Below are 13,999 nucleotides of genomic sequence, written 5' to 3' on the forward strand. Positions count from 1 at the left end.
CCAGAGCAACCGGGCAAAACACACCTGTAGTGTCTTCCCCTGACACTAAATATGAACCATTAAGTCTGCCATTGCATCATTCTCTGTGCAGAAATCAATGGCAACCACTCTGAAGTTCTTGATTTTTCAGAAAGACATCATAAAGAATGAACAATGTCAGACATGTAACAGATGGGTTAAGTTTGTTGCCCAAGGTTATTACATCAGAGGAAAGGTATTATGGGAAGCCCTGCGCATTGCATAACGTTTGTGTAAATTTGCACTTGGATGCCTATCACATGGTGGAAAGGTAGCACACTGAGAATTTCTGATATGGGGGAGGCAGGGGCCAAGTGAGACTTCACACCTGAAGTAGTAAGAAAATAAACTTCTTGTGATTCATAGTTCTCTCCTCTCATTGAACAAGATATGAAGAAAGAGTGCGGAAGGGTAGAAGGGGCTGATTTTTGGTGTCTAGCTGCAGGCAGCTTTTGACAATCCACAGAGGCGGTCAGCCATCAGAAGCATGATGCATGATCCCGCAAAGAGCAAACCTGGCTGGACACGCTTCACACACCATCTGGGGAAAAGAAAGTGTCTGTCTGGGTCTGCAGATACGAAACACAAGTGGCCTGGTGCATCCCGTGCTCTCGGTCCTCAGAATGTCTGAATCAGCACACTGGCTTTCTTTCTGAATAACTCTGTCAGAACTACAGCCAAGAGACACTCTGTGTGCTTCAGTGAGAAATCCAGAGACTGAAGTATTGCACTGTTTGAGGTTCAAACACGCAGGGAATCAAATACAGCCTCTTTCAATAAAGGGGAATTGGGAGCCTGCATGTTCCATTTGAACACTGAACCTCTGTGCGTTGATTTGATTAAGCAAAAAAAAAAAATATCCATGAAACAGGACAAATGTAAGAGAATACCGTCGTCTTGAAGGGAAAGCCACAAGGTAAGTCTTGAGCCGTAAGCTCAAACCCCTAAGCTTCAGGTTTGTTTTGTCTGCCTCGCTGCCACCTTTCACGTTTTGCTTTCCTCAACGTTTCCTTGCCACCAAGAGGGAATGTGAACTGCTTTCAAAAGAGATGCTAAACACTCCACTTGATGGCTAAATTTAGCTCTCAACCAACAAACCAACATTTCCTTCAGAGAAAAAAAAGCAGGAATCTGGAGAATAAAACCAGTCAACAAAAAAAAAGCGATGGGAGCAACTTTTCCATGGAAAATAGAAACAGTCCTTGGGTGATGAATATCTGGGCGGGAAATATCTGATAAGAATATCAACAACAAAGCAAACGAAGGAAAAAGCCATATGTATTTATACATTCATTCACAGGCAGAGCTAGCGGAGCAAAGCCCTGCTCCACCACAGCCTGAGAGAACTCTTTCTTTCAGTCGAGCTGCTCACACTACCAACCCATGGCACAGGGAGAGTCTGAGATTTGCATAGTACCACCAGGGTGCATTCACAAAGAATTTCAAGATGAACTTGATGTTGCCCTTGAATTCAGAAGTAGCCTCTATATGTGTTTTTTTTTTTACCTTACGGTGAGTGTCACCTGCATACAACAGAACAGAATATGAATTCAACCACACCCAGCATCCATAATTCAGCTTCCGTATGTGTAATTGATGTCATAGTCTACGGCTTCAGTTGAAATACTTTATGGCACTCCCTCCAAGAAGGATGTTACCAAACTACACAACACCTTGACACACAGTGATCCCTAAAATCACAAATTGTTCTTTACCCTTGTATTATGCTGTTTGCTTGTTTTCCCCTGCCATGGTATAGTGACTTTTGTATTCACTTGCAAACTGAAATGCGTCATTACTTAAAATTCTGAGGGGGGAATTCAAATTGGGTTCTTTTTTTAATTTCACCTCAGGCGGCAAGATTAATTCAGCTCTAATGAACTCAACGTGATGGCATAATGTGATCTCCTCCATTGACTGAAGGTACCCAGCTGAAACAATGATGTCGCTAATGATTTTCAGCTGTGCAGTTCTCAAGACTGCCAGTCAGTACCAAAATTACACACATGATACAATTTAAGAACACTTAGGACAAATTAAAGCCGGTTAGTACCAACAGAAATACACTGAAAATGGGAGATCTACCTAAAGAGGAAAAACCTCCATGAAGTCTGCTGAGAATGCTAAGGTAAAAGGGAGCAGGGGGGAAAAATTGATTGCTACAATAAGACACCATCAATTCATTGTTTATTTAATGCCTGAGATAATGTATCATGCAGCCTGATACAATACACTACAGTCTGGGGACATTTTTTGGTATATTTTACTGCTCTTGACCAGTAGAAGAGAAGCAGGACAGAGAAACAGATGCAATTCCCTGTTCTCACACATCAAAAACAGACAAACACAAGCACACACATTCTGGGTCACATTTAGAGCAAGAACATGGCTCCCCAAACCCCTGTGCATACGATGGAGGGGGGGGGGGGGGGGTTGTGAAGAAAACTGTGCCACACTCTTTCTTTCCACTGTTGTTCACAAATGCCACAGAGATCTTAGACAAGAAACCAATCAATGTTCCTTCAAATCAAGTGCGAATATATATATGAACATGATCTCAGACAACAGTAAACCTGTGATTCTCAGTGCTAAGTTGAGGTTGGTCTGGGGGGATTGTGCAAATGCCTGTGAAAGATGGCTCAGCACACTGGCACAGGGTAAGGTCAGGACAGCACTAGGTCTCTGATCCACAGTTAGTGCTGACCGGACTGCCCAAGATGGCCATTCCACCCAAGCAGCAACCTGCTCAGGTACTACACTATGGTTAACACCCTCTTTTGACTGCCAGAACAACAATATGGTGCAGTAGAAAGGCATATATCCTGGTTACAGTAATCACAGCACAACAGCATGCCAGACACTTTGTGCTGGTGCCAGGTGCGGCAGTGCCAAAATGTAATCATCAGCATTCAAACAAAGAAATTACACTGCACACCCTGGCACAGCTATGGGAATAAAACAGTGGTTTTCCAGAGTCAAACATAACTCACCTCTGAGATGGCAGGGAAGAGGCTAATTATGATCTGACAAATGCAATATGGGGTGCTAAAGATAACACCTTCCCAATTGCACAGAATATTCATTAGCCTGAAATCTTGTGCCAGTGTCATTTGAAATAAATGAAATAAGCAATACTCCTACTCCAATAATCTACCAATTCCCTTGTATGACGTTTATCATCAATACCACAGTCATCATCATCATAGATCATAGAGCAGTCTATGTGAGAGTTCACACTGGCAGGTGGCTACAGCCTGACAAGTTCTTTTTTAGTCATTGGACTGCAGTTTATACACTCACAGTTATTACCGGTTGAAAATGCAGTTAACTTACCACCACCAAGAATTAAACCCTGACTGATTGGTACTGAATGTGGACAATACCATGTAAAGGAGCCCAAAAAGGTCACTTTAAACTGTTTTGAAAGCAAGTGGGTATATATTCTCATAATGTCCACTCTCTATTTTACATGACCTGCAACTCACAATACATAGCTCTCCAGCATGATGGTTCATTAGCTACACAGGTCGGTCAGTGCAGGGGCAAAAACCGTTGTCTATGTGAAACTGTCCAAAGGAAATGAACCTTAGCATTCTGACCACTCTGGTCACAGAAGATGTCATACAGCATCTCTACACAGCGGATTCACCTGTCATGGCTGCTGCCTTACAATCCTGCCTATCCAACACTCTGAGATAACTCAGGGTATCTTCATATTGCAGCTTTTTACAATCAGACCTGTCTTGGCTGAACAACCACTTTAAATCATTTCTAAACAAATGGCGCAATTAAATATAAGCAGCATGCAAAAAGGGCCAATTAAATTGAACCACTCCAACCTGTACTATGATTATGACGCTTTACTATTTGGATGCGTTTCATAACCACCCACACTGGTGCATGACTGCCCTCCAGCACATTCTTATTTCTTGGTTAATTACAGCACGTAAGCATTCCAATAAAACTGAGCGAACAGGACTAACCAATCAACAAATGGCCTCAGTCCTTTTCTATGGTGCAGCTCCACCTACTTGGGACCAACAAAACCAAAAGTCAGACCAAGGTCACTGACCTGAGACTTCTCAATGCCTCACTGAAGTCTAAATTACTGTCTCTAGAAACAGCAACAGCTAACATTGCAACAGGCTACTGCCTTAATCCATTATACTAAGGCTGCTTATGCGTTTGCTGATACTGCTACACTTTGAGAATAATGATGCAGGTGACTGCAGGCTGTTCTAGAACACTTATTCACCCTCCATAACCTTCATGTGTGCCTCAGTCCTGGCCATGCTGAGACCTGGCTGCCTGCCCCAACATACCATTAGAACAAAGCAAAGAGAAGGAACTATGTAAAGAATCACCAAAAAGGGCAAATCCCAGTTATTACACAGCAGATGACTCACCGTGTGCGTTCTGTGGCAAACAGCCAGTGCCTTGATGATGGTATTATTGGATGAAACCTGGGAAAAGGTGAGAAAAGTCTACAGAGTCAGTGTCTTGGATACAGCCACTGGTGGATCTTCTGCACAATGGTAGTATAGATGGTGACCACAGCAACGGTTATTACCAGGATGACAACGTACCAGGCAAGGATATCAGATAGCTGTGAGCAGGATTGCACTCTTCCCTGCCTGTACAGTTCCACTTACTTTTATCCAGTCTAACAGGGGGCCTGGGCACTCATCCCAAAATCATTTCCAGGGATGCTATTGGTAAAGACATCTTGCAAGGACCTAATACCCCATGATGCACTCAGTTTGGACTGCCATACTACAGCTATTAAATGAATAATGTAACATGTGCTGTCCAGGTCACTGCTATTCTTGGATTCAGTGAAACTAAACAAACAAAAACTTCAATGAATCTACTCATGTATTCATATTTTTAGCTCACTTCTAATGTGTGATCATCAACTTCCCTTCTCATCTGTTCCTCGCACACACATGGAACAACCCAAGCTCATATACCAGGAGGTCATAAAGGGTCCCTGGCAGTGGTTAAAGCCAAGAGTGTGGCAGCCAATTAGCCACATGATAAAAGAGCACCGGTTTTCTTTCTCTCTGGTCGGTAAAGAGAAGCAATGGCAGTCTTATCACCGAGCGCTTGACGGCCTGCATCCTCCGAAAAAGCCTAACAGGCCTACTACAGGGAGCAGCCTGGTAGTCCCCTGTGAAGGGAGCTGATCTCAGTACAGCCGTTTGTCTGTAAGTGAGCCTGGTTTGTCTTGAGGGAGCTGGTCTGAGATTAGATTGAGTGGACTGCAGACTGTAGAGATAGTAGGACTGAGAGATGTCCTGTATGGAGTGCTGAAACTAATGGTGTCATCATGGTAAACTGCCTCCTGAGAATTCAGTGGCTGAAGGGCCAAGTGGCGGCAAAGACGCAAGCCTCTCCCTGGCCCAAAAGTGGCACTCCACTGTCTGCCAGTCAGTGTGTGACCCTCAAACCAGTGCACACCCGGCACTACAGAGCAAGGGTGTCTGGATGAACAGCCACTGAACAGAATACCACTTAACAGAAATTCTCCTTGGGGCTCCAGCCTTTACTGTGTGCGAGCAATCTCCTTACATGCTCCCAAAGCAGAATCTCTCAAATAAACAACTTGTGCATGCTGCGGCTTGCAATCTGAACACACAAGTCTATCAGTTTACCGATGAACTGGAGACAAATGTTAACATTCCTACTTTCGGTAAATGCACTGCGTGGCCCTGCAGCAATTGCCCCATACGAAATGCCCTACCTTAAGAGGCATGGCTTGCTAATGCAACTTCATTCCACAGCCATTCAGACCGCTTTGATCACATTCATTTTCCCTGAGTCGTCTGACTGCGTCAAATTAATGCAGTCCCAGCTGTTGTAATCCACCGCTTCAAACACTTAAAATCAACTAATCAAAGATAAATGCATAAATAGAGCCAACGAGCACAGCTGAAATGTTTTTTTCCCTCCAAAAAAATTTTTCAGTTGCGCGGCAGCAATGGCCAAGTGCCAAGGTTTTCATCTAGGGAGCGCGTTCCAGATGAGATGTGTTCTCCGTCGTGCGGTAGTGCTCAAGCGTGAAAGCATTAGGGCCCTTTTTTACCACTCACAGGAATGGGAGTAAATAAATCCGCAAATAAAGAAAGGGAAGATTCTCAAAAAAGCAGCCAAAGCAGACGAATCTCTGCGGAGAGGTTTGGGAGGAATTCGGGAACGATTCCCTAGGGAGGCTGGCGGATGCACGGCGGGCCCAGGGCGAGGGAACGTCGCGCAGTACCGCCGTGAACCCAAGTCCTCAGCGGTCATCTCCTGACCCCAGAAACCAAGAAGCTGTGCAGTCCAAAGCCTTCCGAGTGAACCAGCAAGCCTCACCGTCTCTCCCCGGAGCCCCCTGAGCTGCTCGCTCCGGCAGAAAGCATATGAGGTCATCAAGGACACCAAGCAGAGATGCCACTGGAGTGGTGCAATTACCTCCTTTCTTTTGATCCTCACTTCCACCGAGAAGAAGTCTTAAGTGCAAATACACCAGCTGACAGACAGGAATACTAAGAGGTCGGGTGGAGAGCAGGGCCTTGATCCAAAAAAGAAAGAAATTGGCAAGGCTTTCTTCTTTGTAGGCACTATCAGGGGCTGGCTGACTACTACACACATCACCACGACAGGTGGGTGCTAAGCCTGGGTTAATGTTAGCTGGAGAGGGAAACATCAGAGGGGATGCATGCATTTGCCAGACTCGTGCATATTTCCAGAGACAGGCCCCATAAAACAGAGTATGAGGCCATTGCTAACCTGGCTGAAAAGCCTCAGTGAAATTAAGGAGGTGCCAAGAAGGAAATCGTTCAAATCACTCGGGGCAAACTTCTACAGTGTGAACTCTACAAAATCCTATCCCTATCCAAAAAATCTACCCCGTTCCACCCTTCTGCCAATGCGGGGCCACATACATGTGTTGCAGCTTCCATTCTGGGTATCCTACGGAACTTCAGAGCTTCCACTCCATAAATAGCTTCCTGAATACCTTACTTTTCTTTTAAGTCCACACCGCTGTATTTCATGAGGCTGTGGTGAAGAGACGGGTGGTGATGGGAAATGGAGGATTGGAGGAGGCAGAGAGGGGGCACAACCTTGACCTGCTAATTTATGGCAGGCTCCTTTTCCTGTTAACGTTCCCCAGGATCGGCACTAAGAGTCTGAACACATCTGCTCGGCTCACTCTAAAGCAGAGAGGGCTCCGAATTAACACATAAACATTCAGATTCAGAGCGATGATATCCTGTCTACGGTTAAACACACCAGTTTTATGTTGGTAATTTTGTTTAGCAGAGAACGCATTGTGTTCAGCATTTCATATCAATTACTTTAGCTGCGTGCCATGAAAAAGTTCTTGAACTCAAAAATGTTTTATCACATACAGATGTAAGAGAGGGAAGCAAAGGTTACTCTCCACTTGCTTACCACTCCCTCATTGCTGTCCTTTGGTCCATAGCCATTCTTGGTAATTACATCTGAAAACTGAGAGCCAGTAAGAAATCCCTTTCACAGGGGACCTCAACGAAATTCATCCGTGTTCAGCTCAGGGAAAACCAGGAGTATAAATAAAGAGTAAATTAATAACAAACAGGAAATGAACGGTGAGCAGTTCATGAGAAGCAGCACTGACCCTCACATAGTTAGCGAAGACATTCTTCTGGTGAGTGGAAAAAGGAGTGGTATGGCAAAAAAATATCCAAGCAGAGGACGGACCACCTACTTCTCGGAGGGGAACTGATCTGAGGAACCCCTTTTCCACTGTCAGAACACAGCAACGGGCTATGCGAGGTGTATGCAGAAGTTACGGTCCATAGACATAAGCAATTTATTTCAACCCTACAGTGGTTTCAACATTCAAACGACATTTTCACCAAGGCAGCACAGACAACCATTTCCACCTACTTGCACAATAACTCTGTTAGATCTCAAGATATGGATGTGCATGTATGACAAAACATTTTTCAGATTCAGGTTCATTCCTATCTGTTACTGGTGTATCTAGCTACATCTACTGTAAAGTCGGAGAAAAAAAACAAGAAAATACAAAATCAGTGGAAAAAATGCTACTGAAAAGGAAAAAAGTAGCGATAAAACTAGTCCTTCATACCTTTCAGAATACATTACGCCACATTTCTTGAACCGGCACAAGGAAGCAGTTAGTGAAAGTGGGCACAGAGTTGGGACAGCGGAGTTTGTGTATGCGCCTTTCTGTGTGCGGAGGGCAGTGCAATCGCCGCACTGCACGGGAAGAAAAGGACCTCAAAATGCAAAGCTCCAGAACATGACAAGAGTGTTCCACATTTTTCAGTGGAGGTTCTAATTATGACGGAGGGCCGCTTTGTTGGAAACTCTGCATTCGCAATATGGTTCTCATGAAAACTATCTGCAGAAATTATGCTTGCTTCCTCTGTGCCTCAAAGCAGATGAATATCCAGGCCTGTTGACAAAATGTATAATCTAAACAACCTTAACTGGCTACATGTATGCATATATGAAAAAAGAAATCATCTGTGATAAATTACTCACATTTTTTATCGACTCAGAAATGACTAGCTTACTAGCTTACAGACCAAGGTCCATACCAAAACCTTGCAATCATTAAAGATCAAAGTGCAGAAAGTGAATGAAGAATAAGAGAATGTATAATTATAATTATAATGAATAATAAGACATAATTATTATATGTCGTATGTGTAATAGTGTGACCCACTACCTCCATGAAGTCTGCCCACGGGGTTAACAGGAAAAGAGCAAAGGGGAAACCAAAGAGAGAATAGAGTACAATTAGTACAATGAGCGGCCATCTACTTCCCATATATTTAAGCTTGACAAAATGTACTGTGCAGCTCAAACAGTGGGCGACAGGATAGTTGATTTTTTTTTCGCTATTTTACTTTTCACAGTGGAAAGATCAAGCAGGGCTAACAAAATTCATAGATCTCAAATTTTGCTCAATTTATCACCAGAACATGAGCCCTCAATACTTTATGCAGATTGGGGGGGAGGAGTGCAGACTGGTTGTGATCAAGTTGTAAATCACAAACTGAATTGCACATCAAAGCTAATGTGCATATGTGAAAATGTGCTAAAACACAAGTACTGACATTTCTTTCACAATAAACGTTGAGTGTTTTTCCTCAGAAAAATGTTCAGACTTATGTCGATTTTAAACACTGGAGGAGGACAAGGAGAGCAGGGAAAAGAAATGGCACAATAACATCCTACCAGGACAAACTTGGAAAAAAAAGCTTCCATGTACTTCATCTACATTGTGAGAGCAAATCATAACTTACATTCAAATGTTTCCTTGCTGGTGCTGTGTAAATTGCAGTTCACTGTACCATTATAAATGGGACACACAACTGATGCAACAGGCCACACATAAGCCTGTTCCATGTCATTTATAGCCTTTCATAAGAATATGTAAATATTTAAATATCAACACATTATGTAAATATTTAAATCTAGGGTACTACACTTTAAACCACTCAGCAGCCCCATCTTCTGCATCATTTTTAACCTTTACTGAGAAACTTAATTTATTCAGATTCAAATAAGAATCTTACAACCATCAAGATAACATTAAAGGTGATTAGCATAAACCCAAACTGTACTTCAAAAATGAATTCTAACAGCATTCTGACATTTTCTGAGCATTCTAACAGCTTTGCCTGAAGCCAATAGATGCATTCTAAAATCTTTGCCATCAGACCTTGTTCTACTGCAATTAAAGACACAGGCCAACTTTAATCTGATAAAAGCGTCTTTCTCCTACTACTCTACAAGCCTGCCGGTGCCGGCTGGCCTGACCAGCCCCCAACCTGGATTGTAAAACAATGAAAGATATTTTATTACTGGTGTCAAGTAAATTTAAAACTGAAATGGGAAATACTCCCCATGGGCATGAGCACCTGTATTTGATCTGTGTATTCATCACCGCACACTGACTGGTGTTCACAGTAACAAGGCATCAGTTATTGCACCAGTCTACTAAAAACATGTGAGCACTCGGTAATATAACTGGCAATGTGATAAAGGACACCATTAACAAAGCAAGAGGAAATGGTAAAGTAGATATGAAAAGGTTTTGGCTAAGCGGTTTGGCTAAGCCTCAGTTTCACTCAGCATCAGGTACAATGTAAAAGTATTTCAATAGCTGGGTTTGTGAAAGCTGTAAAACACTTTCCCACTTCACAGATTTGCTTTCAGAGAATTTATAACCAGACCACATTAGACTGGGTACAATTATGCATTTGGGAGATCTCACTGCAATAGAGAACAAAAACAATCTAGCAAATTAATGTAGTAATTTACGTATACTTCAGATAGCCTAGCTCTACAATCTATCAATTTATATAACAAATGACATGATAACTACAATATCAACCTTTTTGTACTTTAAAATCACATCACTATTGCATCAATAAATGTGAATGGCCTTTTCACAGGGCACTTGTGTTCTCTCAAGGTTTTAAAAAAATCATTTAAAAGGGAACACTAAACACTAAATTCCCCATCCACAACTTTTACCCCATGCTTTTTCCATATGTTTTCATCATCCTACAACAAATACTTTCCCCTTTCCTTTTTATTCTTATATATTCCTTTATGATAAGACTTCTTTTTTAAAAAAGGTTTTACATATGTACCCATTTAGCAAAACAATCTGTTGCAGACAGGGAATGTAGCTTAACAGAGGTTGTATAACTTAAACATAACTTAAATAACAGCAGCGCTTTCATTAAACAGTCAGTGTTGCAAGACTATTCTACACAAGCTAATTCAAACATAAATTAAAGCTAGCATTTGCATGCTACCTATGCAATCATCAGCAAATATAGTACACTTAATTTTAAACTTTTAAAAATCAATTTCTTCATACAAAACCCATTTTGAAAAATTAGGTCTCAAAAACAGGACTACATACATTCACAAATCCTAACAAAGCAATGACTTATCATATCATCTGATGCATCATCCATGACAGAGGTTAAAATGCTTGTGTATTTCTTTGAAAAACTATAAGTTCATGTTTAACGCTAAATTTTCTTCATGGAATAAAATGTACATGTTTATAAACATGCATAAATAAAGTGTGTATCATCTGCAACAATACAAAATATGGTGGAATGCTATAGTTTGAGTTATATTTTATTCAATCCTGTGTCTGAATACATTATACCCACTGTATCAAGCATGGTCAACACCTACTGTGTTTTAATTCTGTTAACACCAGGGCTTACTACCTGACCTGTTCAAACCAAAGGAGGAAAAAGAGAATAAAGTGCTCCCTATTTTATGGCCACCTGAAGGCAGCCTCTTCTCCCTACCATGTTCCCCAGGTCTGGCCACAATTAACATTACAAAGGGGGGAGGACATTTCCTTAAAGTTCTAAAGCAAATGAGGCCACAAGTATCTGTGAACTGTCCCTGGCCTTGGCCTTTTATCTTTTTTTGTCTCCTTGCAAATGGAGCACAATTTCCTTCATAGGCCCCATGGGTATTCACCCAAAAGCACACAATTCACCACCAGCAAATGCGGGAAAAAGATTCGCTGATCTCTCATCCAGAAAGGCCAGCTGAGCACTTCAGCTGCTACTTTGCTTATCTTTATCTTTTGGCACTTTTTTCCAGGATGACAGCGCTCCCCTTGGACCAGTGTTATCAACAACAAAGTGTCTCCTCAGAGCCCAGTGAGACATATGGCCAGTAATATTTTCATGTCAAGAGAGGGGACGAGTAATGCAAGCTGGTGAGAGTCCAAACAGCGCTCACAGCTCTCTGTGTTTGGGAGCTGGCACTCATTGTGATTACTACCCTGCTCTCTGCCTCAGTGCCCCCCCTCCACCACCTGAAGGCTGGCTGAAACTCATGAAAGAGCCGGCTGAGTTAAGCGGGAACACAACGGAACTTCAGAAGTGCTAATGTATATATGTCTGTTGCTGATGGCGTGCATGTGACACAATTGCCAGTGAGCTGACTGTCTGAAGTGAGACTTCAAGTCAAATTCCAAAAAAGTTACACACTTGCAATTACTTGCAAAATCCCAATTACTTGCAGTTACAAAGATAACAGCTTTTCAGACATACTTCTCTGTTCTTCCTCCACAGCAGCTGTCATATTAATCAGTGACACATTAGTCATAAAAATAGCCTACTCCCAATATGCCCTTTTCTTACAATGTTAGGCTTCTTTCTATTCTGATGGGTTAATGGAAAGTCAACTGTTCACCATCGGATGTCGTATGACCCTCAACACCATGTTTCTTGCTACGGTTGAGCGAAGGCTGTCAATGTTTTGAATGCCCACAGATCACAGTATGCATGATGCACTGTGGGGTACTACATACCGGGTTCAGGTTAGAACAACACATAGGGTAGACTAACGGGCTATCAGAAAAGAAACCTGACTGGTAAGCAAAAACTAATAATTATTATCATTGTGAGAGTCAATTTAGTATGTGAATGTTGACGTCGCCACGGTTTGCTCTATGTAACCGAGGCCGGATTCATTCAAATGTGTTAGCTACATTGTTTCCTTATTGTCGCTCACGACTCTCATCTCAACCAGTAACAAGTAAGTGGCCAAGGTTTGCCCACTAGCGATGTTCACTACTTAATTCGGGCAGTGTAACTACGGGTTCACGGAGGCGAACATTCCACAAAGAATTTCGTTGACTTAAAGTTAGTTTACATTACGATTATAAACAACATCTTGCCAAAATCCTGACCGACTGAACCGCAACTTACAATCATGGATGGCATTAGGTCATTTGTGGCTACTGAGATAAAGGCTAACCAGCCAGCTATCCCAATCGCTGTGAAAAACTAACCAACTAGCCATTCTCTTCGCGGGTATCTACAACCAATGCAACTCAGCGTGTCACTGTATTTGTAATTCTTAAGATTGTGACTCATTTTAAGATCCGATCAATCTCCTGAAATCGGAAGACTCACAAAGCAAGGTCCGACTTAAGTGCATCGAAGTGACTTGTCTAGTTATGTGGGTACAGCGATACATTGAGATGCCAAAACGTATTTGAGAATCAAAGCGAAGAAACTCGTTTCGTTGTACATGGCACTGGCAAAGTAGTTCTTACCTTTCGTTAGGAACACGCCGACAGCGAGAACAGTAGCTGCCCGATTAGACAACAGCACCCGTTGTTCCCTGTTGTTAGGGGCCGTGGATTTTTTGTAGTTCTCCCGCCGCTGTGTCTTTTCCTCCGACGATAGCTCCATGATGATTGGAACTACTTTAAAGAAGTCCTTAAGCAGCAAGCCAAGTGAACTACAACGAGGAGTGAATGAAAGAGTAACGCAAAGGCTATGCACGTCCCTTCAGACGGAGCAAAGCAAACCAGGAATCCTGCAGCGTTCTTTACGGACGAGTCTTAAACCAATCAAATCACCCAACCTCTTAGAATAGAAAGCAGATTTTAAAGCAAGTGTGCAGACTTGAGAGTTGGAGTTATAGGGAGATGCATTCTATTCCATGCAGATTTCATTGTCATGAACCTTGTAAATCAGTGATGATTGCCACCATACGACTACTGCCGATCCCGTGCTCCTTTCTCCGCTTTGAGACCTGTAAATAACCTGACTGTAACTCCAGTCCGCAGACTACTACCTCCCAAGTTTCACTCACCAATGCGTGGAGGCAGATACGCCGAAAGTCACCCTTCCTCCCTCCTTGCATTGGACGCGCTTCCGGTTTCCAGGAAAACTGGGAAAAGGACCAATGCTGCGACCCTCTGGTGGTGAACATGAACGGCTGATGACTGTGATGAGGAGTAGCAGCATAGTACTTCATAAAACACTTACATTGCTCCGTTAGCGTCAGATCTATCCACATACAAAGTACACGACGAGAGAATGAACGCTGCTGCGAGGTTTCTTAGCTTTTAAAGGCTAATGTATATTAGTTTGTTATATAATCACACCTACCTGGATTCCCCTTTAAATCGCTGCCC

General features: G+C 42.6%; 1 protein-coding gene across 1 annotated transcript in view; it reads right to left on the reverse strand.

Annotated features, from left to right (window-relative positions):
* The window catches only part of LOC118779164 (inactive tyrosine-protein kinase 7-like), a 91,064-nt gene extending 77,652 nt beyond the window's left edge, over nucleotides 1–13,412 (reverse strand). The window contains exon 1 of the mRNA XM_036531119.1: nucleotides 13,130–13,412. Coding sequence (XP_036387012.1) covers nucleotides 13,130–13,268 — 139 coding nt within the window. The 5' untranslated portion in view covers nucleotides 13,269–13,412. The remainder of the gene's footprint in view (nucleotides 1–13,129) is intronic.
* Nucleotides 13,413–13,999: the final 587 nt, after the last annotated feature.

This window comes from Megalops cyprinoides, chromosome 1, assembly GCF_013368585.1.
Source record: "Megalops cyprinoides isolate fMegCyp1 chromosome 1, fMegCyp1.pri, whole genome shotgun sequence".
In the NCBI taxonomy this organism is placed as follows: Eukaryota; Metazoa; Chordata; class Actinopteri; order Elopiformes; family Megalopidae; genus Megalops; species Megalops cyprinoides.